Genomic DNA, 27,064 nt, shown 5'->3' on the forward strand with positions numbered 1-27,064 from the left:
CAAAAGCTTTATGATCTGTTTAAGTTAAGCCTTAAGGAGATTTGTATTAGGTTTGTAGTCAATCCATCATCATCATCTTTGATAATTTAATATTCAATCCAGAAATGCATTAATAATTCCAAGGAAACGATCATGTAAGTGGTTTTAACATGGCACTTTATTGACATATACAGATAGTACATATGGAATTTAAAAATTATCAACTTGAATATTTTTTATATCATGAAGCTATCTACAGAATGATCTTGCTCAGTTAATAATACAATGAAATCTACAAATGCAAACCTTGACAAACAGGTAGTTGTCTTGCACAAGACTCTGAAGGTCATCAAATACAGTATTGTAGCCTGGGTACCATCCCCAGTAGTATATTCGCAAACTCTATAACTGGGTCTGGACTTGCACACATATGTAGCGTCTGGAGTCTAAATATTCGTTCAGATTTTGAACGAGCGCGCTGATTGGTCCTACTCGTCTAAGCCCTTTTTTGGGTGTGTACATATTAGGTAAGGGCTGTTCGGATGTCCGAACGGCGACGTTAGCGTCCGTTCGAACGTCCGAACGCCTTATCATCAACATGTCCGACGGCGAACCGAACGCTACAGCGCACATGATATAGCCGTAGTCAGTCTTTCCGCGATAAATCATCAACATGGCTGACGCACAAGCCGCTCAGCTCACGGAGGTTGATGTTGACCTCGCAATCACGTCCGTTTTGGACGATTTAGACGGAATATCGTCGCTCAAAAATGAGCAAAAAGATGCATTGAATAATTTCGTTCGTGATGTTTTGGGCGTCCTACCGGTAAAAAAAAAGAACGCGCCGAGAAAAGGAACACTCGCACGAAGATCTGTGTTTACAAAACAACAAACATCACTTGAATAATGCAGGCGCGACATTGGCCGTCGCCTCTGAGGCTTAGCCAATCAAATGAAGCCCCGCTGCTCGGGCTAGCTCATTACGTGACGTCATGACCAATCGTTTTATATGTGTGCAAGTCCAGACCCAGTTATAGAGTTTGCGAATATACTACTGGGGATGGTACCCAGGCTAACAGTATTGGCCCCTGGCAGGCAATTTTTTGTGTTTTAGTAACTTTTACACAATCAGGATAAAATACTGGCCTGCATTTTTGAGAAAAGGGGGCACTATATTTAGGATCCCGGAGAACCCTAGTGACTGTTGCTGGTACTGCAGCTTACTGCTTGTCGTCTGGTCCAGGGAAGATGCATGGGGAGAGCGGGTCGTTTGCGTCGACCATCTCTGTCTCACAATTCTCATTCACCAACATCAGGCAGTGGTCAGGGATGGTGTACAGGCCAGGGCTGGAATAAACAGCAACAAAAAACAGTCATAAATGGCAGATTTTACTGTATTACCAATACTATCAGACAGTGGTCAGGGATAGTGTACAGGCCAGGGCTGGAATAAACAGCAACAAAAAACAGTCATCAATCAATCAATCAATCAATCAATCAAATGGTTTATTTATTTTTAAATCAGTGATAAATCATGTAACATGAAAGTTCATCTGTGTTGGTAGTTACAACTTTAGAAGTTAAAACTTTTGTTCCATCACAAAGGTGAATATTTTGTTCCATCACAAAATTTTCATGAAAATTCTAAGAGAAGACCCTAAATTTGAACATTATGGGAGAGGTGCTAGGATTTTGGGGAGAGCCCTGACAACCTATTTTGATATTCAAGAATACCGCTGGATTAATCACATCAGTATTTATTATTAATCATAAGGTTGTATGACTATGACTAATGAGAGATTGTGTAATACGGGCTAAATCTTACTCATTACTCAGGCCTCTCCCCAAGCAATGAAGCAAGGGTGCTCCCCCTCTTCCAAAAATCGGTGCACCTCTCCAAAAATGTTTAAATGTATGTTTTTCCCTAAGTACTATTTTCATGTACATTTGCTGATTTTTCATCAACCAATTAGGGAGCACCTCTCCCCTAAGAATTTTTGGGGAGATCCCTGTTACTGTACAATGTACATTGAAAATTGAAAGCCTACCCTGCACAGAAAAGTCCTTCATCACTACAGGAGCACTCCTCACACCCGACCGTCCTCCACCCACTGCCGATCATCATCTTGATGCCCTCCCACTCACAGTATGGCATGTCTATCACACGGGCCTTGCCTCTGGGTCCAAACCTGCAACAACAACAACAGCAGAATGATATTTTGTTTAACTATAGTATATAAGTGTTAGCCTGGGAATCCATCCGTGAACGCTTTCTCTCCGCTCCGTTCCTCCGCTCGTGAAGGCAAAGCGGAGGGACGGAGCGGAGACACAGCATTCACGGATGGATTCCAGGCTATATAAGTGTCATAACATGCAGTACTCGTGATGCATACCTAAACCGAATTTCAGGTTCAGGTCCGGATTCAAGTCCAGAGGTTTAGGTTCAGGTCCGGACTTAAGTCCGGACGTAAACCCATGGCATGTACAAAATTGCATGTTGGCAACCTTGCAATGTTGTCTGGGTGAAACTTTGGCCACATAAAATGGAGGCTGGTACTTGACGATGCCCGATGGCAATGTTTTCTTCATTTTGCAGCAAAGATTTTGGAATCTACGGAAGGTTTTAGGTGGTTTAAAAAGAAAAGGGGTATGTGAAATGGTCTTTTATGGTAATAAGTCCGGACTCGGTTCTTGACTTTTAGGTTTTTTTGGACTTGAACCTAAACATTTTTACAAGTCCGGATCCAAGTCCAGTGAACCGGTATGCACCACTATGTAGTACTCAGTCGTAGGAAAACTTTGTTCCATACATGTATGTATTAGTGACAGGACTGAAGAGTCTTTCGTAATACGTAGTACAATGAATGAATGAATGAAACTTTTTTTTCGTGTCGTGTGCTTTCCCGTGCCCAGCCCGTGTGGGCTTATACGACACCATTTGAGTATAAATAATACATAAACAAAAGAGAATCAAAGGTACAGATAACAGAATCTAAACAAAATATGAACACAAAATGTACTGTACATGTAGATCAATATTATGTTATGTTACTACTGTTACCAGCAAAGCTCAGCTGAATTTCTTACTAAGTCTTTTTCTATTCATTTTCCCACTGTAGCAAGGAATACATGTAGCAAGCAGTGTGCCTACAGTGGAAAAAAAAAACTTTGCAAACTTGAGCAATCACGCAAACAGACACAGAAACAAAACTTTCGTACACAGAGGTATCAAAAACAGTAGACAGACACCTACATCTTGGTCTCGGTCTTGAGTTCTGAGGCGTATGCAGTTCCTTCTGTCAGACGCCAGTTGGCGCACATGAACAGCACAAGTGTGATGAAACACCTCATGGTTGGGTTGGAGTAGGTTCTTTCTGGTGGAAATCAGTGTGTAAGAGATTTATGAATGTATAAAAGCTTTGACTATTTCTACACACTCACATTTTTTGTCTGTAAGAAATGTACAAATTACTATAAATTTAATTAGGCACTAACACTAACACACACATACCCGGTACATACAAATACACACACATGCACACACAAGTACACACACAAATACACATGCTCACACAGACAAGTCACTTTACGCACGTGCAGACAATCCACCCATGCTGACACATACACACACAGTCACACAGTCACAGCACACACAAATACAATGTATATATTATACATGCTTTAACATGCATATACATACACATACTCAAATACACATATGCAAACAAACATCCCATAAGTATTGACAATGCCAGACATCATTCCATCCACAAATCCCTGATACATGGTACTCATTTTTGTTAGTCAGCCTCAGATCCCCTTGCATTAACTTCTAATGTCTATTGAGTCAAACTTGAAGTTGAACTACAATTGCTAGACACAGAGGCCATATGCTGGTCATGTTATATAATTACATGACCAGGCTGCATATGCCCTCTGTGTCCAGCAGTGATGTTAACATAAGTTAAACAACTTGTAAGTGCGTCACTGCTTCGGTCATTTTTGACATCATGAATAGAGTGAGGCAAACTTGTCATTCCCTGACGTCACCAAACCTTGACATGACGTCTGACACTGATGGATTGTTAAGTGCCCACCCTATGTCAACATCCTAGCTTGCCAAAGTCAATGCTATAATATATAGCAGCACTTAGGCAGATCGTACTGCGCCTGCGCGAAACATGGATCTTTTACGGTCTTCGTTGGATGTTTGATCAACATTGCATCAGAATTTTGCCCGTTACAGACGATACCTTTTCCGACACAACATTTAAAAGCTATAGATGGGATGTCATTATTAAAAACCCGAATGCGACCTTAAATGCGGTGTTCTGCCGAAGTGCTATATACACAATGCATTGCAGGTTTCATGCAGACGCAGTACATTGAATTTCTGCCAATGTGCACAGGGTGCCATGGTCAAAACGGGTTAACCTGTATATTATATAGCAAGGAAATGTTTTGCCACGGCTCTAGTATTTGCATAAGCCTTTTAACTACATTTTGTATAACTCGGCCAGCAATTTGCAAGCAAAAAGGGAAATCGCAAGGAAGAAAGTTTCAAACCTGCAATTCTACAGGCAAAAAATCACTACAGTATCAAGTATAGATATTGAAAATTGGAGCCTTTGAGATGGATTTTAGATGAGGCCCCTGCAATTCAAACATCAAATGTTCCTCTACCAAGTTCAGCATAATCAGTGTGACCTAGCAGAAAATTTACTCTAATTAGCAATTTGCTGACAAAAATTCTGACATTCTGCAATTTTGCAAAATCATAAGGGAAGAGTCTTTTAAGTTTGATAGATATTTTCTACAAAGAGCTTGACTTACCCTTAAAAGAAGTTCAAGAGCAGCTGTAGCTTCTACTAGAAGTGCCGGCAGCAATCTCAAAAGAACCTCGCAGGAGCAAAGCCAGACTGCAAATGCCCGGACCTGCCCGTATCTCAGAGATTTCTACAGGGCTGCGCAGCTTGTCTTTGTTGCTATAGGTTACAACATCTTTCAAGTCAGTTCCTTCGTTCCCAGCTGTCTTATTGTAGAGCAGATATTTGCAGAGGTATGACAAGAAACAGGATACGGATCTTTGGTGACGTAAGAGAGAAGACGTACAGCGTCAGTTTTGGCGATGTTTGCGATAGTATCTAATTACACTTAATTGTTCCAGAAGGACCGCCTTTCCTCCCTTAGTAAACCTATCATCCCCACATTATAACCTAAGTTTGTTGTAACTTATTGCTCTTTTCTGGATTCCGTCAAAAAGTCATCAGTTCTTTTAGGAAACCCTTCAGATGTTAATTAGAGGCAATTTTGGCTTGATTACACTGCAAGACAGCATCAAATAGATCAAATTACTTATTATACCCCTTTTTGTTCATCTGACATCAAGTTTGAAAAAAGGTGTTGATTATGTAAGAATATAGAGTTCAGCGAAAAGGTGAAGAAATGATGTATTGAACAAAAGAAGAGGTATTTTTTAGGTATTTTAGGTATTTTTAGACTACTTTTGATTATTTTGATATGTGGAATTACAGTAAATACTTTTATTTCATTGTTTCTTTTCTTGAACCTGATGTTTAAGATAAACTAAGGTTTTCCTATTCAGCCATTAATCCCTAAGCAGTTGCTAATGTGGTTTGGACAATACGGGTCATGGCTCTGCTGTCTTTACTTTCTGTCAGGTTGTTCAAACAGTTTGTTTGCACACGTTCGGCTCGAGCCAACAATTTACCTCTCACAGCCTCAGCAAGTGCCACTAGGCATTACACGTTCCTATGGAGCTAAATTGTGCAACTTTATATGAACGCCATTAAAAAATGCAGTCAAGGCAAAGAAATAGAAATGCTCCTTACTCAGTGAGTCTGGGATTAGTCTGCAAATTCTGGGCTGTTTTTTTTTTCAGAATTCTGAAAGAAGGACGGCTTTAAAATGGTACATATACAAGTGTATGTGGATTGTTCCTTGCTATATGCTTATCGTGATCATCTAAGAAATGCCAAACTAATAATTAAAATGGTTTCTTAACAAACTCCAGTTTGATCATTGCGACATCGGGTAGGATTCAAACCTGGGACCTCTGTGTTGAACACTCTGCCGTTACACTACACAGTTGATGTGTACTGTAATTCACTTTATGTTTACGGCAGCAAAATTTCTCGGTGTGAGAAAAATTGACATGTTCATGGAACTATATATTCACGGTGGCAACGGGTGCAGGAAAAAGAAAGTCCAGAAATCATTTGTTAACTGTAATGATAACTTCACGGAACAGACGTGGTAGTGAAAACAGAGAACATACATGTAACAGTACAGTGAAAAAATTAGGAATTACAGATTAATTTATCATCTTGTCCTTCTCCAGCCAAAGTGAAGTGCCCTAAGTGCCATGCTGAAGCCCACATCTCGGAGCTGATCGACAACTTCTTCCTGCAGGATGCCAAGGCTCAGCGGGAGGACAACCAGCCGAACTCAGACCCACAATGCACCAGCTGTGAGGAGAACGCACCTGCAACTGCCTTCTGTGAGGTAAGATCAGATGAGGACTGTTATCAAGGCACATTCTTTCCTAGAACTATCCAGAGTAGAACTTGCTGTCACCAAGTACAGTAGGGGCATTGCCATTAGATAGCTGTAAACAATGACTAGAGTTAGATGTTCAAGTTACATGTAGGTGTATTATATACAGTAACAAGTCAATTGGTTTAATATAGCCAGCTGCCGCCGCCCCGCGTGCCTGTGAAGCTGGTGTGTTACACCGAAGGGGGGGTTATACAGGCTATACCTAAAACAGAAGGCTTCTTGGTATGACTAGAATATATAGCTCCCACTATGCCTTGCTACGAGGTTATTGAAAGTAGAATTTTTGAAAACATATTGTGAATATTGAACTTTGAAGACTAGCCGACTGCTGCCCACCCCTCCATATGTCAGAGACACCAGCAATCAAAACCTAGATAGTGAGTGAGTGAGGGTGAATGATTGGCCTCTTCCACAGGCAAGTAAAATCCTATAGCTGCTAAACTCTCCTGGCAAATTATTCTCCTCATTTGGCAAAATTTTATCATCTTTCAGCCAGCATTAACCATACAAGTAAACACTTGAAACTAGAAATTCTAGTAGAATTTAGAAACTGTATGTGAAGCTCCAAATTTCTCCTTTTTACTAGTGATTGTTTGCTTTTTATGTTCCTATCTTAGAGCCACTCTACTTGGTTATTTTTAAATTTCTATGTACCCATAACAGGACTGCTCTGATTGGCTGTGTGAGGCGTGCGTACAAGCCCACGGGAGGGTAAAGGTCACGAAGGAGCACAAGCTGCAGAACAAGGAGGAGGCTCTGGCAGCTCAGGCGGAGATGGCATCCCAGCGTCCCCTGTTCTGTCCACTGCACAGACAGGAGCAGCTGAAACTGTACTGTGAGACCTGTGACAAGCTAACCTGTAGGGACTGCCAGCTACTGGAGCACAAGGAACACAGGTGAGAGATCTTACCTTGGGCATAGGAAAAAAAATGTTGTGTTTCTTGTTTCCCGACCGACCCTAAAAAAAACTCTCGAATCTAGGTTTTTTTAGGGGGTGGACCCCTGCAAGGGACATGCATCTAATTTTTCGAGCTCATCAACCTTTTCTCATGTAAGTTTTACTCTGTTAAACTGTATTGTATAAGTTGGACCCCTCAGGGGTCTCCCCAGGAATGTTTAGGGGAGTGGTGCTGGAATTTTTTTGGAGGGCACGTACCCGCCGCCGCGGGATTCCCCCCCTCTCCGTAGGAGAAGCTGTTGCATTTTACCCTTCTGAAATGCAGTTTGTAGCCTTCTCCTGCAACTTGAGTTTAAAATGTTACTAACTAAAGAGATAGAAAATCAAGCCAAATTAAGTACAAATGTAGGGCATTAATGAGTATTTGTACAACAAAATATACACATCCATTTCAACATAATGATTAGTTGGTATGGTACATTGTCTAGTCTGGTCAAAGTCTGGATTCTGAAGAAAAAAAAACTTCTGAAAAAAACCTCTTCTGAAGAAAAAAACTTCTTAAGAAAAAACTTACTTAAGAAAAAACTAGAAGAATGACCTTTAACTTTTGACGGGTCATGCAGCTCTGTGCCGGCCGCCCTCCCACCCCTCGGTCGTGCGTTTTATGGGAAAATTTCTACTTTTTTTAGGGGTTTCGGGACCTAAAAACTAACATCAGAGGGAAAATAAACCACATACGTTATTTACATGGTAAATATCGCTAAAATGGACCACGCATTTTTCTTCCGCGGTACCGATTTTAAAAAGGCCTCGCCATGTGCTTCACGCCGATAGCGACTCGCCTAATCCCCCGTCCGGTTTTGTGAGCAAATTTCTGCTTTTTCAGACGTTTTGGAACTTAAAAACCGACAGCAGGCGAAAAATAAACAACATACATTATTTTCATGGGAAATGCCGCCATACTGGCCCAGACATTTATCTGTTGCGTTAACCGAATATTTTGCGGCCGCCACATGCTCATGGTGCGGTACGGTAGGGAATTTTCCACGGCTAGTTCGTAAACGCATCGGCTTTATAAACTTATTTTCGGGGTCGAGGGCTTTGTTTTACAAACCAATCAGACAATTAGCGTTGTTTACATGACTTAAAAACGCTAGCGGGGAGCCCGATGTTCCACCAATGACAGCTATTCTCTCGGTAGCGTCGTGCGAAATGGTCATTGTTTACTCGTTTATCGCCCATTCACAAGTTTCAGAAACAATGCCGACGGGAAAATGGACGCCACTCGCGTCAAGATTTCGATGTTTTTTGCCTATTTATCCGCGAAAATACAAAGAGAAGACCCTTAATTTGAAAATTTTGGGAGTGGCGCTAGAAATTTTGGGAGTGGCGCACCGCCGTTGCACCATTGCCTGGGGAGACCCCTGCCCCTGTATAGATATCACTGAAGTCTTAAAAAAAAACCTACCTACCCTAATTTTTTCAGGACTGAAACAGGCTGGAAACACAATTTTTTTTTTCTAGGCCCTAGCATCTTCACTGCTTCTGCCTGCCTCGGTAGTGTTTGCAGAAATATCAATAAGCTAAGTTTTGTGTGTCCCACAGAATAAAGGCTCTCCCACGTGCACTGTAAACAGTCCTTTTTTAATATCTAAATCTACCACAGGTACGCATTTGTAAACGAGGCTTCCCAGAACCACAAGCAGTTTCTGCAGACGCTGGTGGAGAAGCTACAGGAGAAGAAGTCGTACATCCAGATGGCGAGAGCCAAGATCAGGGAGAGATACCGAGATGTTCAGGAGACTGAGAAGAAAATGGTCCAGGTCAGTGTTTCCTCTTCAGGTCTTAAAATTCGTAAAGGGAGAAGACGGAAATCTTACTTAAAGCTGCTACAATCTTACTCTGCTTTGATAACATTCAAAGTAAAAATTGTCATCATTAATAAGTCTACAAATGGTGCTCAAATCCATTTCTTGGACTAGGTGCCTAAAATGTGCACAGGAAAAAGTTTGGGTGCAGAACATTAAAAAGAACATGAAGTAAAAATACTGATGCCTTTCTTCAGAGCGTGAATCAGAAATTATGTCTCTAACTTCAAAAGTTCAAACATGTAATACAACCTGTATTGGAAAAGGGTTGAAGTCTATCATCTTTGTTGAAATGGTCACTCACTAATTGTTTTGTTCTGTTCTATATAGTAGAGGGGATTCATTCCTCAAGCTACCGACATCTCGCACACGCAGTCGTCCCTCAGTAAGACCTCTGGAGCCGCATAGTTCCCGTTTAGAACTTTTATTCAGCCTGTCACACCTGTTTTGTTCTGTTCTGTTCTGTTCTGATCTACAGGAGATCAAGGCTTTCATGTTCATGCTGATCACAGAGATCAACAAACGAGGGAAGCAGCTGTTAACTGAACTGCAGGTCACTACCAAGGACAGGATGAACAAGTAAGGAGGGCTTCATCGTTCTTAAAAGCCCAATATTCTGGTTTTACCTTGGTTGTCTGATTGGCCCACTTCATTGTATTCTGAATAGAAAAGTAAAGACAAAACTGATCACTTGTACATGTACCATTCTGGGTGTGTATCTGCTCCAAAATGCTGATAGTTGTACTGAAATACATGTGTTAGAAAAATCCTTGTATTCCAAAATTCTCCTTGTAAGAAAGGTCCAACATTGTTGTTGCCAGAGAGTTTGAAGTAAATGTGGTGTTGCTGGAAATCCAAGTGTCTAGAAAATGACATGTTCGGTGGTTGATAACAAATTTTGAGGTAGTTCTGACAGCATTGTACCCTGTGTTTTTGAATGGGACATTTTCCTTGACTAATTTGGCTATAGAGGGAACTTGAATCTAACTGATCAAAATTCCTTTCTTTGCACCACCCAGGTTAAAAGCCCAAGATGAAGAGATCCTGAGGTTGTCCATGGCTGTGGACCATTGTGCGAACTTTGCCAACTTTGCCATGAACCTGGGAAACAACACGGCACTTCTGTACAGTAAACGCCACATCACCAACCAGCTCAAGAACATACTCAGGACACGCTGTGAACCAAACCCCTGTGTACCCTCCAATATGAAGTAAGTACAGAACCAAACCCCTGTGTACCCTCCAATATGAAGTAAGTACAGAACCAAACCCCTGTGTACCCTCCAATATGAAGTAAGTATAGAACCAAACCCCTGTGTACCCTCCAATATGAAGTAAGTACTAAACCAAACCCCTATGTACCCTCCAATATGAAGTAAGTACAGAACCAAACCCCTGTGTACCCTCCAGTATGAAGTAAGTACAGAACCAAACCCCTATGTACCCTCCAGTATGAAGTAAGTACAGAACCAAACCCCTGTGTACCCTCTAATATGAAGTAAGTACAGACCCAAACCCCTGTGTACCCTACAATATGAAGTAAGTTTGTTTGTTTAATTGATTAGGATCTCCATTAGTGAGACATAATGTTCACACTATTCTTCCTGGTGAAGTAAATCTCTGTGTAGCTAACAAGTCACATCAGCCTCCATTCGGGTGATTTTAAATGAATCACCAACTTCCAGATAGTAAACTCTATGTGGCTGCACTATATTATGCATGGAACGGTTTTTAAATTGGAACCTGTATTTAGTACTGTACTCAGTAGTGTCAGTTCTTTTTGTGAGAAATTAGCTTTCCAATAAGTAGGATTACATTCGAGAAATATTTTTGGTTTGTATTGAAAATCAAATGTTCTGTTGTACAATTAGTTTTAATGCTTCCAACGTGTGAGTTTGAAAAATTTGTTTTCTTATGCTATGATATTTTCTTTGTGTTAATATTGGTTTCTTATGTTGTTCTTACTCATAATAACTTATGATTTGACTAATGGAAATTTATTTTTTTTGTTCAATATGATTTGTTCTTGATTGTCTTACTTTATTGTTTAGATATTTGATTCGCCGTGTTAACTTTATATTATCTTGTACCTATTTTGAGTTAATTTGTTTGCTTGTCCCTTAATACATTGCAAGTTAAATGTAATGTAATAAATGTATGTAAATAAGAGATCGTAAAATTAATAGGATTTGGGAGAGTCCACTAGACAAACCTTCAGGTTTCTTGGGCTCTCCAGCATATATTTGCTTGTATATAATTTCTTTTAATACTGTTACTTTTTTATGTGCAAATTGACAATAAACAAACAATAATAAACAAACAAATAAAAAGGCAGTATCACCTATCCTAGGGCTCTAACTCCATTTTGTGCGTGGAGAATTTGACAAATATATATATCAATTTACTAAGTATTTTTTTTTGTCTTTAGGTTCATGGTGGACAGCACGTTTGTAGCCCAGTACATCAGCAGACTGGGAGCACTGTTAGCAGAGGGGGACCAGATACAGCGGGTACAGGTACTGCCCAGTGCTAGAAACACACTGTTCTGCAGTCTTAGGGTGCAATGGTGTTGGCATAACGTTGCTCAAAAGCTAAAAGTTAAAAGTTGAAAACTTTTGTTGAAGAGATTCATCAGTCACGTATAGTTCAAGTTCAGTAAGATAATTCTTTCAGTCAGTGACTCCTAAGGTACATACCTCTGAAATATTCAGGGGGTATGTACCTTAGGATTTAATAGTCACTGATTGAAAGAATTATCTTACTGAACTTGAAAACTTTTGTCTGCACTACTGACTTAAATATACATGTACAAGTAATTTTGTACATGTATTGTACTATTTTTCAAATTGTATGTAAAATGTTTGCCAACATGCGATTTAGGTCCAGATTTGTAAAATTTGATGTGTATTTCCCAGAAAGTTTTTCGGAATCGCAGAACAAAATTTTCGACATTCTACAACATTGCAGAACACTCAGTATTTCTACCACTGGGTACCGTCAGTAAACTTGCACAATAGTTGAAAACAGATGAAGATTTTTGCTTTGAATGTTTTCAAATCAGAGTAAAGATTGGATGCATGAATTTTCTTTTACACAACCAGTAAAACTAGGACTCAACCTGCTTACATTTTGGTGTCTATTAGACACCTTTCTCAGAGCTTCTGACTGGAGTTCTGCTTCTCGCCGCTATATGTAGCCAATGTAGGTGGCGCTTTTGCGGCAAGAACACAATTAAGAGTAAAGATTGTAGCAGCCTAGTAAGATTGGATTATTATTTGTTTTTCAGGAAAGACAACAACAATTACATCAACAACAACAACAACAACAACAACTGGCAGGAGGGGACCTGCTGAGGGCTCAGGTACATGTACATGTATGCACCATAGTGCTGTGTGCCAGTTCACTGGACTTGGATCTGGACTTGTAAGAATGTTTAGGTTCAATTAAAAAAAAACCTAAAAGTCAAGAACCGAGTCCAGACTTATTACCATAAAAGACCATTTCACATACCCCTTGTCTTCCCAAACCACCTAAAATCTTCTGTAGATTGCAAAATCTTTGCTGCAAAATGAAGAAAACATTGTCATCGGGCATCGTCAAGTACCGGCCTCCATGTTATGTGGCCAAAGTTTTGCCCAAATGACATTGCAAGGTTGCCGGCATGCAATTATGTATATGCCATGGGTTTAGGTCCAGACTTACAAGTCCGGAACTGAACCTAAACCTCTGGACTTGAATCCAGACCTGAACCTAAATGTGGGTTTAGGTTTGCAGCACTAATGCACCATGATACTGTATGGAAGGTGTCAGATGTATTCAGTGTACAAAATACTTTTTTGAACCAGGTTGTCCAGTGGGCAACCTACGGCAAAAATTAGGTTGCCCATCAGAATTTTAGGTTGCCCCATCTATAAGTTACTACTTTCCTCAAATTAAGTAATGTTACATACATAAGCCTTTGAGTTTGACAATATTTCTAACAGCCTTTAGTTAACTGATACTTAAGTAATAGCCATTAATACCTAAAATTAAAAAGCATCTGCTGGATACAGTAAATGCAAGCCAAGTGGGCATGATTTGGGGGGGGGGGGCATTCTTAAAATTCAGGTAGCACACTGGCCTATCTAGGTTCAAGAATAGGTTGCCCCAAGTAAAATTTGGTTGCCCGGGGCAACTGGGCAACCAGGTATTTTGCACACTGGTATTACTACATGTATATTAGTGTTTGCTACTTTATTGGGTTGTATTTATGGATACGTACCTGGGAACAGAGACATTTATGGTGAATAATGACATTGTAAAACAGTCAAAATTTCCTAAGAAGACCACTTAAAGGACCTGAAAAGTATGTGAACAGGTGGTCACTATAGACAGGCTTCTCAATGCTTGTGTCATTATAGGAAGAAATATCTAAGGGGCCACCAAAAAGTTGTCACATTGGGCAGGTGGTCCTTATGTAGGTTATTAGGTGGTCACTTAGTACAGGTTTGACTGATAAAAATCTCTGCTAAGAATTGAGGGGTAAAACTAAAAAGGCCGACATTTGCTTGGGAGCAAATACAGCATATTTCAGTCCATCTCCCTCCCACGCAAAAGTGGACTATTCCAAACTTACCCCAGTGCAAAACTGGCAAAGGTTCTCAAATAAATGAATTAAATAGTAGCTATATGAGAACAAAGATGCAACAACAAGTACTTTGAATCTCAAAAGCTTTACTAATCTTATTACAGGTATGCAAAAACTAACAATGATGAGATTTGATACATTTTGAAGGTCTTAGGCACATAAAATTGAATGTGTGGGTCATTACGCACCACTTAGGTGCAATGTGACCTCAGGTAACCCGCAATGGAACACGTGTTCCATGGCTCAGGATCCAAAAATCCATTTTTTGTCGAAAAATGCCCCAAAAAACCTTCATAAAAATTTTTCAAAGGCATGTTTCAAAAAAATGAAAAAAAAAGTCTGGGGGTATTTGCCCACTCTACCTCCATGCCAAATTTCAGGTCATTTGGCTGAATGATGGCGGAGTTGAATCCCTTTGACTGTTTGGCAGGAGAAGGAGGAGGAGAAGGAGAAACACGAGGGAACACAATATATTTCATCCATACCATGGTATGGACTGAAATATAAATAGTTGCTAAGGAGGATATAAGGGTTTTCTTTTACGCAGCTAATTTTGTCCTACCTTGCTTACATTTCGGTGCCTATCAGAGCTTCTGACTGGAGTTCTGCTTCTCGCTGTTTGGTTGTGTAAAAGAAAACCCCTACATGTATATCCTATACTGTTCGAACCTGAATGAAACTATTTTCGGTAGTAGCTTAGAAGTTTGCATTCTTGCTCTATCAGCAGGAAAGACAAAGACAGCTCCATCAACAACAACAACAGCTCCAACAACAACACCAGCAGCAGCAACAACAACACCAGGCTGCAAACCAGCAGAGGAACGTGCCCCCCTCGTCCGGTATCCGCCCCCCTCCCCCCCTGGTCCCCCGCTCCTCCGGCGCAGGCCACCCGAGCCAGAGACCCGACATGACACAGAGGGCAAACCTTCAGCAGCAGCAACACCAGATGAGACAGCTGCAGGCTTATATACAGAGGGCACAGGCTCAGGGTGGGTTTGTTTGAATGTTTATTTATTTGCACAAAAACATGTACAGTGAAGCAATGAAATCTATACAAAAAAAACTAGAAAGATAACAATTGGAAATCAAATGCATAATGTTTACCTTCGTATATGGTCTGTTCTGTTAATTCTTACTCAAACACATTCATATATATATAAATGGTGCTATAAAATTGCAATATGATGTAACCCAACACTAGTTACCATGGTGACAGACAGCTGGTTCAGGTCATTTACCTTATTCGAATGGCAAAGATGAAGAAACTGAAAACAGAATGCAGGAGCGAAGAATCATGAAAAGGCTTAATATGTTCAGTTGAAAATTGGTAACTTTGACAATGTTTAGGCAGTCTTAATGATGCACTTAGGGAAGGCAATGTCTGACAGGAGTTTCTGACAAGAGGTAGACAGCTTGTATATGACATGAGCAAGGTAGCAACCCAAATGAAGTTCTAACCCTTCTCCCTCCCTGTTGGTGTCTGCAGCCCAGCTACAGCAGATGAGTCCAGGTGCAGCAGCTGCAGCCTTTCAGCAGAACAAACAGCTGCAGGGGTTCACAGGTGCAGGGCCGCAGCAACAGGTAACATTGTACCTTCAGTTTTTTGTTTATCTATTTTCTTTATTTGTGTATAGCTACTAACTAGTAAATTTATATCATCTTATTTGGCAGTAATGTTACACATAATATGATATAATGTTACACATAATATCAAGAACTGATATCATTTTGATCAGAACTAAAATTCTTGCTGAAATTTGATGTTGAATTGTAACATCCTATATATGCCATATGGCCTAAAGAATTCTTTTTATTTTTTTTTCATGGTTAATTTAAATCTTAATCTGAATTCCAGGTGCCCACCTCGTCAGGCCTGGTCAACCTGAACAGTCTTCCCAAGCTTCTGAGTGTCCCTCCCCTGACCCAGGAGCAGTTACAGACCCTGGCACAGAAGGCAGCTAACCTGGCTAACCTGCAGAGGGCACAGCCAAGCAGGCAACAGGTATGGAGTTATGTTTAATTTGTATCACCCTAACTCACCCAAAATGCATGTTAGCAGAACGTACTGCGCCTGCACGACACCCAGATTTTTCGTTGGATGTTTTAGTTGCAGTATGTTCTGCCAACGTGCTGATTCAAGACCGCATGAATTTTATTTCTTGGTTCTCTTATTTCAAAAGAGACGTAATTGTACGTCCTGATTTTTTTTCAGAGTACTTTTATGTTCACCGTTTTCACGGTCACTTCAGTCTGTACTGTGAAAGTATCATTATCGTTATTAAATCAATTTTCTTCCCCCCCCTCCCCTGCACTTGCTTCCTCTGTGAGTTCCATGAACATGTCCATTTTCGTCAAATCTTTAGATTTTGCTATGGCAAACACAAAGTGTGCTACAGTACTGCTGAAGTAGAAGAGCAACATAAAAACAAAATCTGTCAAGTTTTCCTTTTAATCTGTATTAAAATGCTGAGAACCAAAGGAATGAAATGATGTGGTCTCGCTCTAAATACTGACCTCTCTAACTACTCACACAACTCAGACCGCAGTAGGACAGCTCCAGGGTTTGGTGCAGTCTGCAGGCAGGCCAGACAACCACCCTGTAAACTTCATCAGACCTCAGGTACAAATCAGTTTAAGTGGCCGTCAACTTGTGGTGACTGGTGTGGACAGTGCCTAGTCTAGTGGACACAAAGGATCTACGTGTAGAGGTTGCGGGCTTGATCCTTGTATTCCAGGCTAGACAACGTGTCCAAGGGAAAGGCTATTTGCGTGACTTTCTTTATTTCACCCAGGAGTAAAAAATGGGTACCTGACTTCGGTTAGTAAGGTAAAAGGTGGTGGAAGGAGAGTGATGGGCTCTGCCATCCAGTTCATTTTTGTACCTTGCCCTAGACACAGTGGATTAACAACCATACTGCCCCTGGGCCTCAAGAAGGCCATTGCATTTTTATCTACTTTACCTACTTTGATTGTTGTGGCTCTTCTCAAACACGGGACCTTCGGTTTGACATCCAATCCTAGAGGACATCCCTAACCAAAGATAGGTGCTAATCTTCACCTGAGGCAAGTGAACAAAACGAGCCATTCAGAACAAGTCTAATATTTCACGGTTTGACACAGAGCTTTTGTGCGAATCAAAATCTGAACCATTCTTGCCCTGAAGAAGGTGACAGACAGTCAAGCAAACATTGGATTTGGAAAGCCGCAGGCTGTTGAATATAAAGGACTCACTCATCACTCACTCACTCACTCACTCACTCACTCACTCACTCACTCACTCACTCACTCACTCACTCACTCACTCACTCACTCACTCACTCACTATCAAGTTTATTGTTTGTTGTTTCCCTTTTTCCGAGGGTTAGACGTGCTTGCACACTGGTGCTGAGGCTCGATGGCTGCCTGCCACTTGCCTCTATCTGTCCTGTGGGTTCATGTTCTGCAGGTTTAGGTGGTGGAAGTCCTGTCTTATGTTGTCCATCCATCTCTTCCTTGGATGCAAAGTGGGTTTTGGCCTTCCACATCCACTGTGATGGCCTTCTTTCGTTTACGGTCTTCGATTTCTTGTTTTCAGATGTTCCCCTGCATTCCCGGTCCCCCTGCTGCCCAGCATGTTGGGCGTTCGATCCCTGCATTCCAGGCTAGACATTGTGTCCTAGGGAAAGGCAATTCGCAAGACTTTTCTCACTCCACCCAGGTGTAAAATTGGTCCCTGGATTCAGTTGGTGAGGTTAAAGGTGGTGGAAGGAGAGGGATGGGCACTGCCTTCAAATACTGTGCCCTCGACACAGTAGATTAACAACCCACTGCCCTTGGGCCTCAAAAAGGCCATGGGACTACATTTACTTACATGTACCTTGATGGTTGTGGTTCTCCTCAAACACGGGACCTTCGGTTTTATATCCAATCCAAAAGAACATCCCTAACCCTAACCTTAACCTAAGCAAGGTACTCATCCTCACCTGAGTCAAGTGAACAAGAGAAGAAATTCACAACAAAAACTCTAAACTCTTCACTTCGATTTCTTGTTTTCAGATGTTCCAGCATATTCCCGGACCCCCTGCGGCCCAGCCTGCCCCAAACCCGTCCCACCCGCCCCCACCCAGACCCGCAGCCCCACCCTATCCCAGCGGCGCTCCTCCCAACATGCAACAGGGCATGGCGGCACTGCCGAGAGAGGAGGAGAGAGTAGATAGCGGGATCGCCAGCTCGCCATCCGACAATGGACAGGTTCGTTGTTTGTATCTTCTTTAGAAGCCAAGTTCAATTATAGCCCTTTCCACACCAGAGTTTTTTGCGAAAGAAATTTGTAAAGAATTACTAAATGTAGACCAGTATCAGTCTGAAATTCAAAGCAAACCTCAGTTATCACAATTACTATTTTGCTAGAGAAAGTTTTAAAGAATTAGACCCAATGTAAGTCTGTAATGTAGAATAAAAATCAATCCAAATGGTTTATTAGTCAAATGAGAATCTTGCAGTTACAGGATGAATTACATCTTGTTGCATCATTGAATTAAAAAAATAGCCAAAATGGGATTCTTAATTGCACATGAACATGTTAAGTTGAACTATTTGCTGTTAATGTCATAGCAAACTTAACAAGGGTTATCAAAAGTTTTTTTTATGCCTAAACATTTCCTATGGTAAGTGTAGAATAAAAGCACAATGTACTGGGCTAAGCACTAACTACAGGGTCTTTATCAGGCCCAGGCACCATCACCAAGACATCAGGTACCCATGACTTTATCTGAACCAAGACCTTATAACGGGAAAATCATCCTTTTGAATAACGTTCCGTATCTGTGCATAGAGTTGGTAAGTACAGGCTGGACCAAGGGCTGTCAGGGTTAACTTAAAAGTTTACCCATTTTGCAAGCATGAAAGCAGTTGTGGCATCTATGGGTTCACTAAACCTTCAGCCTGCTAAGGTACATTAGCTGCTTGGCACCAAATTTGTATGCATTATTTGGTTATGGTGGATTCATTCCTCAAGCTAAACAACATCTATCAACACCACAGTCGTCCCTCAGTAAGACATCTGGAGCCGCATGGTTCCCGTTTAGAACTTTTGTTCAGCCCGTCACTTGATATAGCCTCAGTGCACTTTAAGAGGCCCACACTGCGAAATCGGTCTTGATAGGCAGAATAAAAGATGTCTTACTAAGGGATGACTTCGGTGTGAAAGATCTGTATCTGTATAGCCGGTATAACCGCCTTTCAGCATAACACACCAGCTTCTGTATCTGTATAGCCGGTATAACCGCCTTTCGGCGTAACACACCAGCTTCTGTATCTGTATAGCCGGTATAACCGCCTTTCGGCCTAACACACCAGCTTCTGTATCTGTATAGCCGGTATAACCGCCTTTTGGCCTAACACACCAGCTACATGTTGGTTGGTAAGCTTGAGGAATGAATCCACTCTGCTATACAATGCATAATTTGGTTAAGCAGTAGGGAGAAGGTGAAACATAGAAGTGCTTATAATATCCCATATAAAAGCCATATTACCAGTGGGCAGCATGTTGGGATTCAGGACAGCTTGGGTGGAATTTGAAGACCTTGCTTTGTGAAATAGATGGTGTTGTCATGGTTACAACCTGTGAATGACCTCTGACCTCTCCTGACAGGTCAACTCCCCGCCTGAGAACGCAGCGGCGGCGGCAGGGGCTGCTGGGCCTGAGGGTCAAAGGTCAAGGTCAAGACCTAGCAGCCGGGACAGCGCAGGGTAAGTTCAGGTCTTGAAACACAGTCAGAAATTTGTTCTTCAACTTCTTGTAAAAAGTAGTTTTCAGTAGTATTGAATGTGTCAACCTACAGTTTTAATCTGTTAAACAAAATTGTGATCATAATTCAGTAACTTATAAAGTTATGAGGTTTCCCACTAAGACTAAGATTGTGCCTTTTGAAGTTAGAATGGTTATTTCTACTTCTGCAGGAATAAGCTATCATCAAAATGGTTTTAAGCATATCAGAAAATGACATTAAAACTTGATGTTAACCATTTTCTTCTTTACCCTTTTTTGTTGCAACGTTTCATTTGTTTTATTCTTACCCCCTGATGATCATAAAACCAACACATTTTCTTATTGCTTGGCCATATTACCATATTAATATTCTCAATTTATTAATATCTCTTTCTTATCACTAATTGCCTCGTCATCTCTAACCAGGACATGCCCATATCCAAATCTCCCCTCGTATTATTTCTCCCCAAGATTTCAGCCCCAAGTTCCTCTACAAGACATCATGAAAGACGTGAAGAAGGAGAAACTGGACGCAGGTGCCGGCGGGTCCAGCTGCAGTTTTGCAGCCACAAGCCAGGGGGAGCCGGGCACCAGCACCAGCAGCACTGCCAATGTTAGAGTAAAGCAGGAAAAAGTAAGTCTGAAAATTAAGCCTAGTATAACAAATGTATACATGTTGTCAAAGCTGATATTCAGGGGACTACGAAAACCTGGTCTATGCTGACAGATGGTCACTATAGACAGTATTCTTAATGCTTGTACCAATTTGAAAATTAACTAAAAGATTACCAAAAGTGGTCTTATTAGCCAGGTGATCCTTATGTAGAGGTTGTCACTAGTAAAGGTTTGATTGTTGAAGCCCTCCAAATTGTCATCATCATCATCATCTACCATCCTTCAAAGAGGTGGAGTATACAAAGTTAGAACGCCAAAACTGTTTGTCATTCATCGCAGAGATAAGTTCCAGGCCCTCCAAGCCTGTTTCAGTTTCTATAAGTTTCTTAAGTGTTATGTTTGGACGTCGAACTCTTCTCTTTGTATCAGGGTTCCAGAGTAGAAGCCTACTGGCCGGTTCTTCACTACGTACTGTACTACATGACCGGCCAAGCTTAGTCGTTGACATTTAACTACTGTAGTTACATTTGGTAACGAACCGTATAACTGTTCGTTAGTAGTTTGTTTCCACCATGGTGTATTGAAAACTACTCGCAGCACTGTCTGTTGCCTTATCTCATTGGGAAGGTACATAATTCCTTTCCCTGTACATTTGTATAGTCCCAAATTTATTGATTCTGTATCTGTATAGCCGGTATAACCGCCTTTCGGCATAACACACCAGCTTCGCAGGCACGCGGCGCGACGGCAGCTAGCTACATTACACCGATCGATTCAAATTACATGTATGAAACAAACAAGCAAAAATGCATCTTTTTTTCCCCTCCTGAACCCAGGGACTGCAGCACACCTGTGGAAGAGGAGAAGGTGAAAATGAACATCTCAGCACAGCTGGCTCTGCCTCGGCAACGGTGGAACTTCCCCCGGCAACAACAGGGCTTCCCGTGGCAAACACAGGTCAGGGTTAGAAGTTTCTGCAGTCTACTTTCTGCAAAGACATTTGCAATATTACAGATTACAAATTACAAATTAAGCAACCTGCAGTTTTGCAAGACTGATGCAATGGCCAAGTGGGGGTAGAGTGCTTGCTTTGCATTTGATGGGTCGTGAGTTTGATCCCTGGCCGAGTCATATCAAAGACTTACAAAAATGGTACATACTGCTTTCTCTGCTTAGCACTCAGCATTTAAAAAAACTGTATGGGAGTTTAACACACACCACTGCCAGTGGACTAGCCCCCTGCTGTAGTGATTGCACAACTGTGTGGCCCAAAGGCTACGAAACGAAGATGGGCGACACCATGTGCGACCATGGTTTCGGTTCATTCGGTAGGGTTTAACTAACTAAATAACTAACTACAATATTGCAGCACACTGAAAAAAAAGTATTTCTACATTTTGTACCACTGCAGGTCTACCTCTACCCACAGCAGCAGATGCCCTAGCAGCCATGGATGCGGCGCCCACCCACAACCCTGATGACCCAAACGAAGACTGGTGTGCCGTCTGTCACAATGGAGGCGACCTGCTCTGCTGTGACACGTGTCCTAAAGTCTACCACCTCAACTGTCATGTACCCAACATTCCTGCCATGCCCAGGTAAGGCAATAGGTGTTGTAAGGTGTAACACACCTGGCCAGAAGTTTAAGACACCTGTCCTTAGGTGTAAGTTCCTTACCTGTCCTATTCATAAGTTTTTACCACCCAGACTGTCCTGTCTCAAGCATTTCTGCCATGACTAGGTGGCAAACAATGAATTGTAAACTGTACATGCCAGCATATTTTCATCATGATCCTATTTTGTACAGTAAGACACTATTGAACTATTTTTTCTCAATAACTGTTCAACAGGATATAGGGGATTTCTTTTTTACACAACCACAAGATCGTACCTTGCTGATGTTTCGGTGTCTATCAGAAGTAACTATTCAACAGATCTACTATGAGTGGTTAAAATGAGTCTAGTAGTGATATTGTTTCCTAGTTACAACTAATAAAACTAAAACATGGGTCCCCTTCCTGTCCCCCCCAGTGGAGATTTCATGTGCACGTTGTGTGAAGAGTTACCAGACGCAGACACCACACCCATATCTGAACATGGCAACAAGAGGAAAGCACCGACCGGCATGCCTGACAGAGACCTAAAGGTAACCCCCATTTTATAACAGTTTTTATCGTACCTTGTTTCATTAATGGTGTTTTTGTTTTAGGATCATCAAGCAGCATGTTGGAATTTTTCCAAAAACATTTTGTAAATTTTAAAATGGCATATTAGTTGTGTGAGTTTAGATAGGGCTAACTGGACAATAAATGTAAATCTTGTTTTATTTCCTATAGGTGTGTGAGAAGATTCTCCTGGAGTTGTTTTCCCATGAACACAGTGTCCCTTTCCACGATCCAGTCCCCACTTCAGTAAGTATCCGTACACATCTTCAAACGTTAGCAAATACATTTTGTATGCAGTGCCCGGTGCTTCATGTCTATCTTCTCTTGAAAAGGCAGACATTTTTTTCGAAATGACAGTTCTATTCAGTTGCTTGAGTAACAATTTCCTTGTGTATCTCATGTACATCATGGATGTCTAACCGTCATCTACATATCTTTCTTCACATCATTTTATTAATCCAATATCTATAGATGGTACTTTCAAGGAGTTTTACTCTACTAGTCAGAGTGCTTTTTTCTTATATATTTACAAATTTTGTCAGTACATGAATGTGTAAAGTTATAGTTTTATTCTTATCTATGATATTGTGTATCTGTAGGTCCCGAACTATCACAGGATCATCGCCCACCCGATGGACCTGACCACCATCAAGAGTAAACTGCACAGGAAGCACTTTAACCACTACCAGAGTGTGGAGGAGTTTATCTACGATGTGGCCCTGGTCCTCACCAACTGTGCTAAGTACAACCTGGTGAGAAACTTAGTAGCATGGATAAAGCATGCTTTTAGCAGCTAAGGTCACACCAATTTGATTTATTGGTTCTCTTGATTTTTTTCTGATTTGCAAAAAAAAAAAAGATTCTGGTTCTGAATCAAATCATTTCTAAAATCCTTTTCTCCCTAGTTGTTACAGTTTTACCATCTAACAATTCAGCAGTTTGATTAAATTAAAAGTTCAAAATTCATTGTTTAAATATTAACCCAAATTATGTGTTGAGTTCATGGCTCCTATCATAGCATTTGGGGCTATAGTAGGATGTCTAGACCTTTTTTAATGTTTTTTAACGCTGTCACTTCATATTTTTTCTGAAAAAAAAATCTGAGAACTAACAAATTAAAATGGTGTGGCTAATCTCCAAGCAGATCCTTTGGTGGCAAAATCATAACAAACTGGCAAGGCAAAAGAGCTTGACTGCATTCTACATTTCTTTACATTCCGCTTAGGACATGTGATACAAGCTGAAAAGATTATTGAAAGTCTGGAGTAAAAAAAAAAAATGATAGAAAAGGTCAATTTTTAATAGTTTTTGGTCAGGAGGAACCCAAAGAATGATTTGAATGAGTCTGGTGTAATTTCAGCATCAGCTAGGGCGGTTTCTTTTTTCTGCTTTTTCTCTGGTGAGGTGGCAGAGTGACTTGGTTTGTTCTTCGACTCTACTTTCCTTTACTCAAGCACATAGGAATCTAGAAAGAAATAGCTTACCAAAAGTACCAAAAGTAGTAGCAATTTCAAACCATGCTTGCACTGGATCCTACATGAAACTATAACTGGCTTTCACAACTTTGTATGTGGCTGACTGTTGAGGCAAAGTGATGTATGTTTGCTTATTGAATTTTAGGCTGCTGAAACGTATTTCCATTTGCTTATGGCAATCAATGCTTTACACATTTATGTGTGGAAGTTGTATTGTATCATTGCAATTGTGATATAAATTTTGAAAACTCCACCTTTGCATTTTTGTGGCATAGAGTCTGCACTAAGCTCTGTTCAAAGGGAAGAAGACATTTGATTTTTTTATCAATCTTGGATAGATATTGGGTAGACCCTGCAGCTAAATAGTGCTGATTTCCAAGGGAGCCCATGACAGATAAACTGAAAAAAAAGAAAGATCATAAATAATACAAAATTCAATCATCGCACATTACAAACCATACAAAGTAAATGAAAAATGATAATATGATATGATAACAGTAATTATAATTGTTTCTTTCTGTTTTTGCTCGTCTCTCTGCCCCTACTACAGGGGGAGTCGGAGGTCGGCCACGCGGGAAAGCTGATCGCAGACTTTTTTACGGAACGGTTGGCCACCTACTGCCCAGATCATGTCGAAACGTTTGTGTGCACGCTGGGTCACCAGATGGAGAACCCTGCGCTCAGCAGGACGGTAGAAGATCAAACTCAGGCCAGAAAAAAGCAGAAAAAAGATAGCGAGTCCTGAAAGCGTTTGACCACCACTGGGTGAGACCATTCCTGACAATGCTTTGGTGACGTCACTCACTCACTGTGTATTGAAAATGAACAGTCAGAAAAGGCTACCATAGAATATACAGGCTTTTCAAAAGCAATTAATGTCACATTGCAGGATGGCAAAAAAGCAGAAAAAAGATAGCGAGTCCTGAAAGTGTTTGACCACCACTGGGCGAGACCATTCCTGACAATGCCTTGGTGACGTCGGTGTATTGAAAATGAACAGCCAGAAAATGAAAGGCTACCATAGAACATACAGGCTTTTCAAAAGCAATTTGTGTCACATTGGAATACACACCCCAGCATTCTGCTGCTCTTCTCCAACAATTTTCTGGGGAAACCAAATTAAGATATGCAAACAAAAAGCCTGTATTCAAATGCGTAAAGGGAAGCTCACCATCCCACAACTAAAGCTTATTTTGCATCAGACAACAGAATAAGCGCAAAACCTTCATTACATTATGATCTGCTGCTTTGCAATGTGAGAAATGTTGTCCAAACTGCAGAGTACAAGCATTTGAAAATTCTGCTGCCTTAGCGAGGAGGGGGTACTTGCGCCATGGAGCCATTTACTTACAATGAGCTAACTCAGTCTTTCATTGTCAATGTCATTATGTCACTGGTTAGTGTTCTTTGCACACAGCCAACGAGTTTATACTTAGCTGACATTTCAGTGACCATCTGTCACCTTCCTCAGGGCAATACTGTCGGTAATAGTACTTCGTACAATCGGTAATTCTAATTTGTAAGTTGCAGTCAGATGTCACTGCTTTAGTGACAAGATTGTGGTCCCAAATGCAACTGACTTTGTCTCTCCCCCCCCCCCCCACAACACCTAGCAGAAGTGCAAAGTATAACCAGTCAGTATTGCCCTGATGACGGCAACAGACGGTCACTAAAACTTTGTCTTGGTGTAAACTCCTTTGTGTAGGAAGAACTTTTCACCCGTGATTCACCAAACATTAACCAGTGATTCAGCAACCTGATGACACTACCTATTAACACAAATGTAACTAAATCGCCTGTCCATTTTCTCCCCAGCCTACCTCTGATGTTGGCAAAGCAGGGAGAGAAGTGGAGACGTGGATGGAAAGGCTCCTGACGTACCGCGCTCCCGAGTTCTTATCAAGCTTCCTTATCTACATGCTTGACCGTTCGAACCAAATGCAGGCAAGCACTTCCAGTTCAGAGGTCACAGAACCAACAAAGAAGAAGAGAGCGCCGTCAGGAGACAGGAGGACAGTAGAGGAACAACAGTCTTCGGTTAAAAAAGCTGAACCAATTGTACATATTAGATAGGACGGTTTTCATTCAGGACGCTTTGCAATATTTGCGGGAAGAGGCTATTTATGGACCTTCTTTTTCTTTGTCGACACACTTTCATTAAAGCATGCAAGAAAGTTCAAGAAAACAATCTGGAAACTTGGATCTGTATGATCTACAATACTGTTATCCAGTTAATTGAGCTGTAAAACAAACCCTTTTGAAGGGAAGTAACAAAAGAAGCTGTAAGGAGAAAATGGTATACAATGTTTCCTTTGCTAACAGTTTTCCTAGGTCTTCATAATGTTGTATATAGTAGTTAATTATACAAATTTTGTTGACTAAAAGTTGTAACAAGAAGTTATTTTCATTCAGTTTTGACTTAAACATGCAGCAAGAGCAACTGCATTACTGTATTATTACAGGTAGCGAGTTCTTCTAAATGTAAATTTGCATTATATGTCGAAAAAGTATTGTTTTGTGCTTTTTTTCTTGTTGCCGAATTGGCAGGCCAAAGGTTATCCTTAATTCATCTATGCAGCTGTAAAATCCGACAGTCTAGAATCCCATTCTCTGATTGGCTTATAGTTATACACACCAAGATCTGAAGCACTCTGATTGGTCGGCAAATTTCTGGCATTAATGTGTATGTAACAGACTGTCTGATTGGCTGACAATCAAAAACTCAACTCACTGATTGGCTGACAATTTTAAATACGTACATGGACACTCTGATTGGATAGCAATTTCAATGAGCATATACCAAGTGCTAAAGGACTCTGATTGGCTGAAATTTTTTTTTTAATGTACACCAAGCACTCTGATTGGCTGACTCAAACCGAAGACCCACTGTTTCACCTATAGTTGATGACAATTGTTTGTTAGAGTTCAGTTGTACATAGGCTATGTTCTGTAGCTAGTGAGTCAATATATATTATATTTTTTCTTCCGTTTGGTCACTAGTGTTATTTTGTGAGTACTACTAAATGAGCCAGTGAAACAGTTGAAATTCACTACGAGAAATTGTAGTTAACTGCAGTGTAAGAAATTTATACGTAATATCCACAGTATA

At 40.9% G+C, this 27,064-nt stretch overlaps 2 protein-coding genes across 2 annotated transcripts; one reads left to right on the forward strand and one right to left on the reverse strand.

The window, feature by feature from the left end:
• Nucleotides 1–135: 135 nt before the first annotated feature.
• LOC109486969 lies at nt 136–3,341 on the reverse strand. The gene is made up of 4 exons (XM_019790886.1): nt 3,233–3,341; nt 2,028–2,168; nt 1,055–1,326; nt 136–334 (listed from the first exon to the last, which is right to left on the reverse strand). Exons 1-3 carry the CDS (start codon nt 3,328–3,330, stop codon nt 1,200–1,202), a joined length of 366 nt encoding a protein of 121 aa, XP_019646445.1. The 5' UTR covers nt 3,331–3,341; the 3' UTR covers nt 136–334; nt 1,055–1,199.
• A 2,750-nt stretch (nt 3,342–6,091) lies between these two features.
• On the forward strand, nt 6,092–25,931 carry LOC109486893 (E3 ubiquitin-protein ligase TRIM33-like). The gene is given in 22 exon segments (XM_019790800.1): nt 6,092–6,095; nt 6,341–6,504; nt 7,222–7,473; nt 9,094–9,279; nt 9,803–9,903; nt 10,344–10,535; nt 11,753–11,840; nt 12,611–12,685; nt 14,679–14,940; nt 15,438–15,532; nt 15,807–15,953; nt 17,987–18,181; nt 18,659–18,685; nt 19,584–19,681; nt 20,172–20,334; nt 21,152–21,272; nt 21,727–21,913; nt 22,347–22,461; nt 22,652–22,726; nt 23,080–23,232; nt 24,506–24,720; nt 25,771–25,931. Coding segments are annotated over 21 exon segments (2,895 nt in total). The 3' UTR covers nt 24,701–24,720; nt 25,771–25,931.
• Nucleotides 25,932–27,064: the final 1,133 nt, after the last annotated feature.

The sequence above is a fragment of the Branchiostoma belcheri genome, unplaced genomic scaffold, assembly GCF_001625305.1.
Source record: "Branchiostoma belcheri isolate BF01 breed outbred unplaced genomic scaffold, Haploidv18h27 scaffold84, whole genome shotgun sequence".
Classification (NCBI taxonomy): Eukaryota; Metazoa; Chordata; class Leptocardii; order Amphioxiformes; family Branchiostomatidae; genus Branchiostoma; species Branchiostoma belcheri.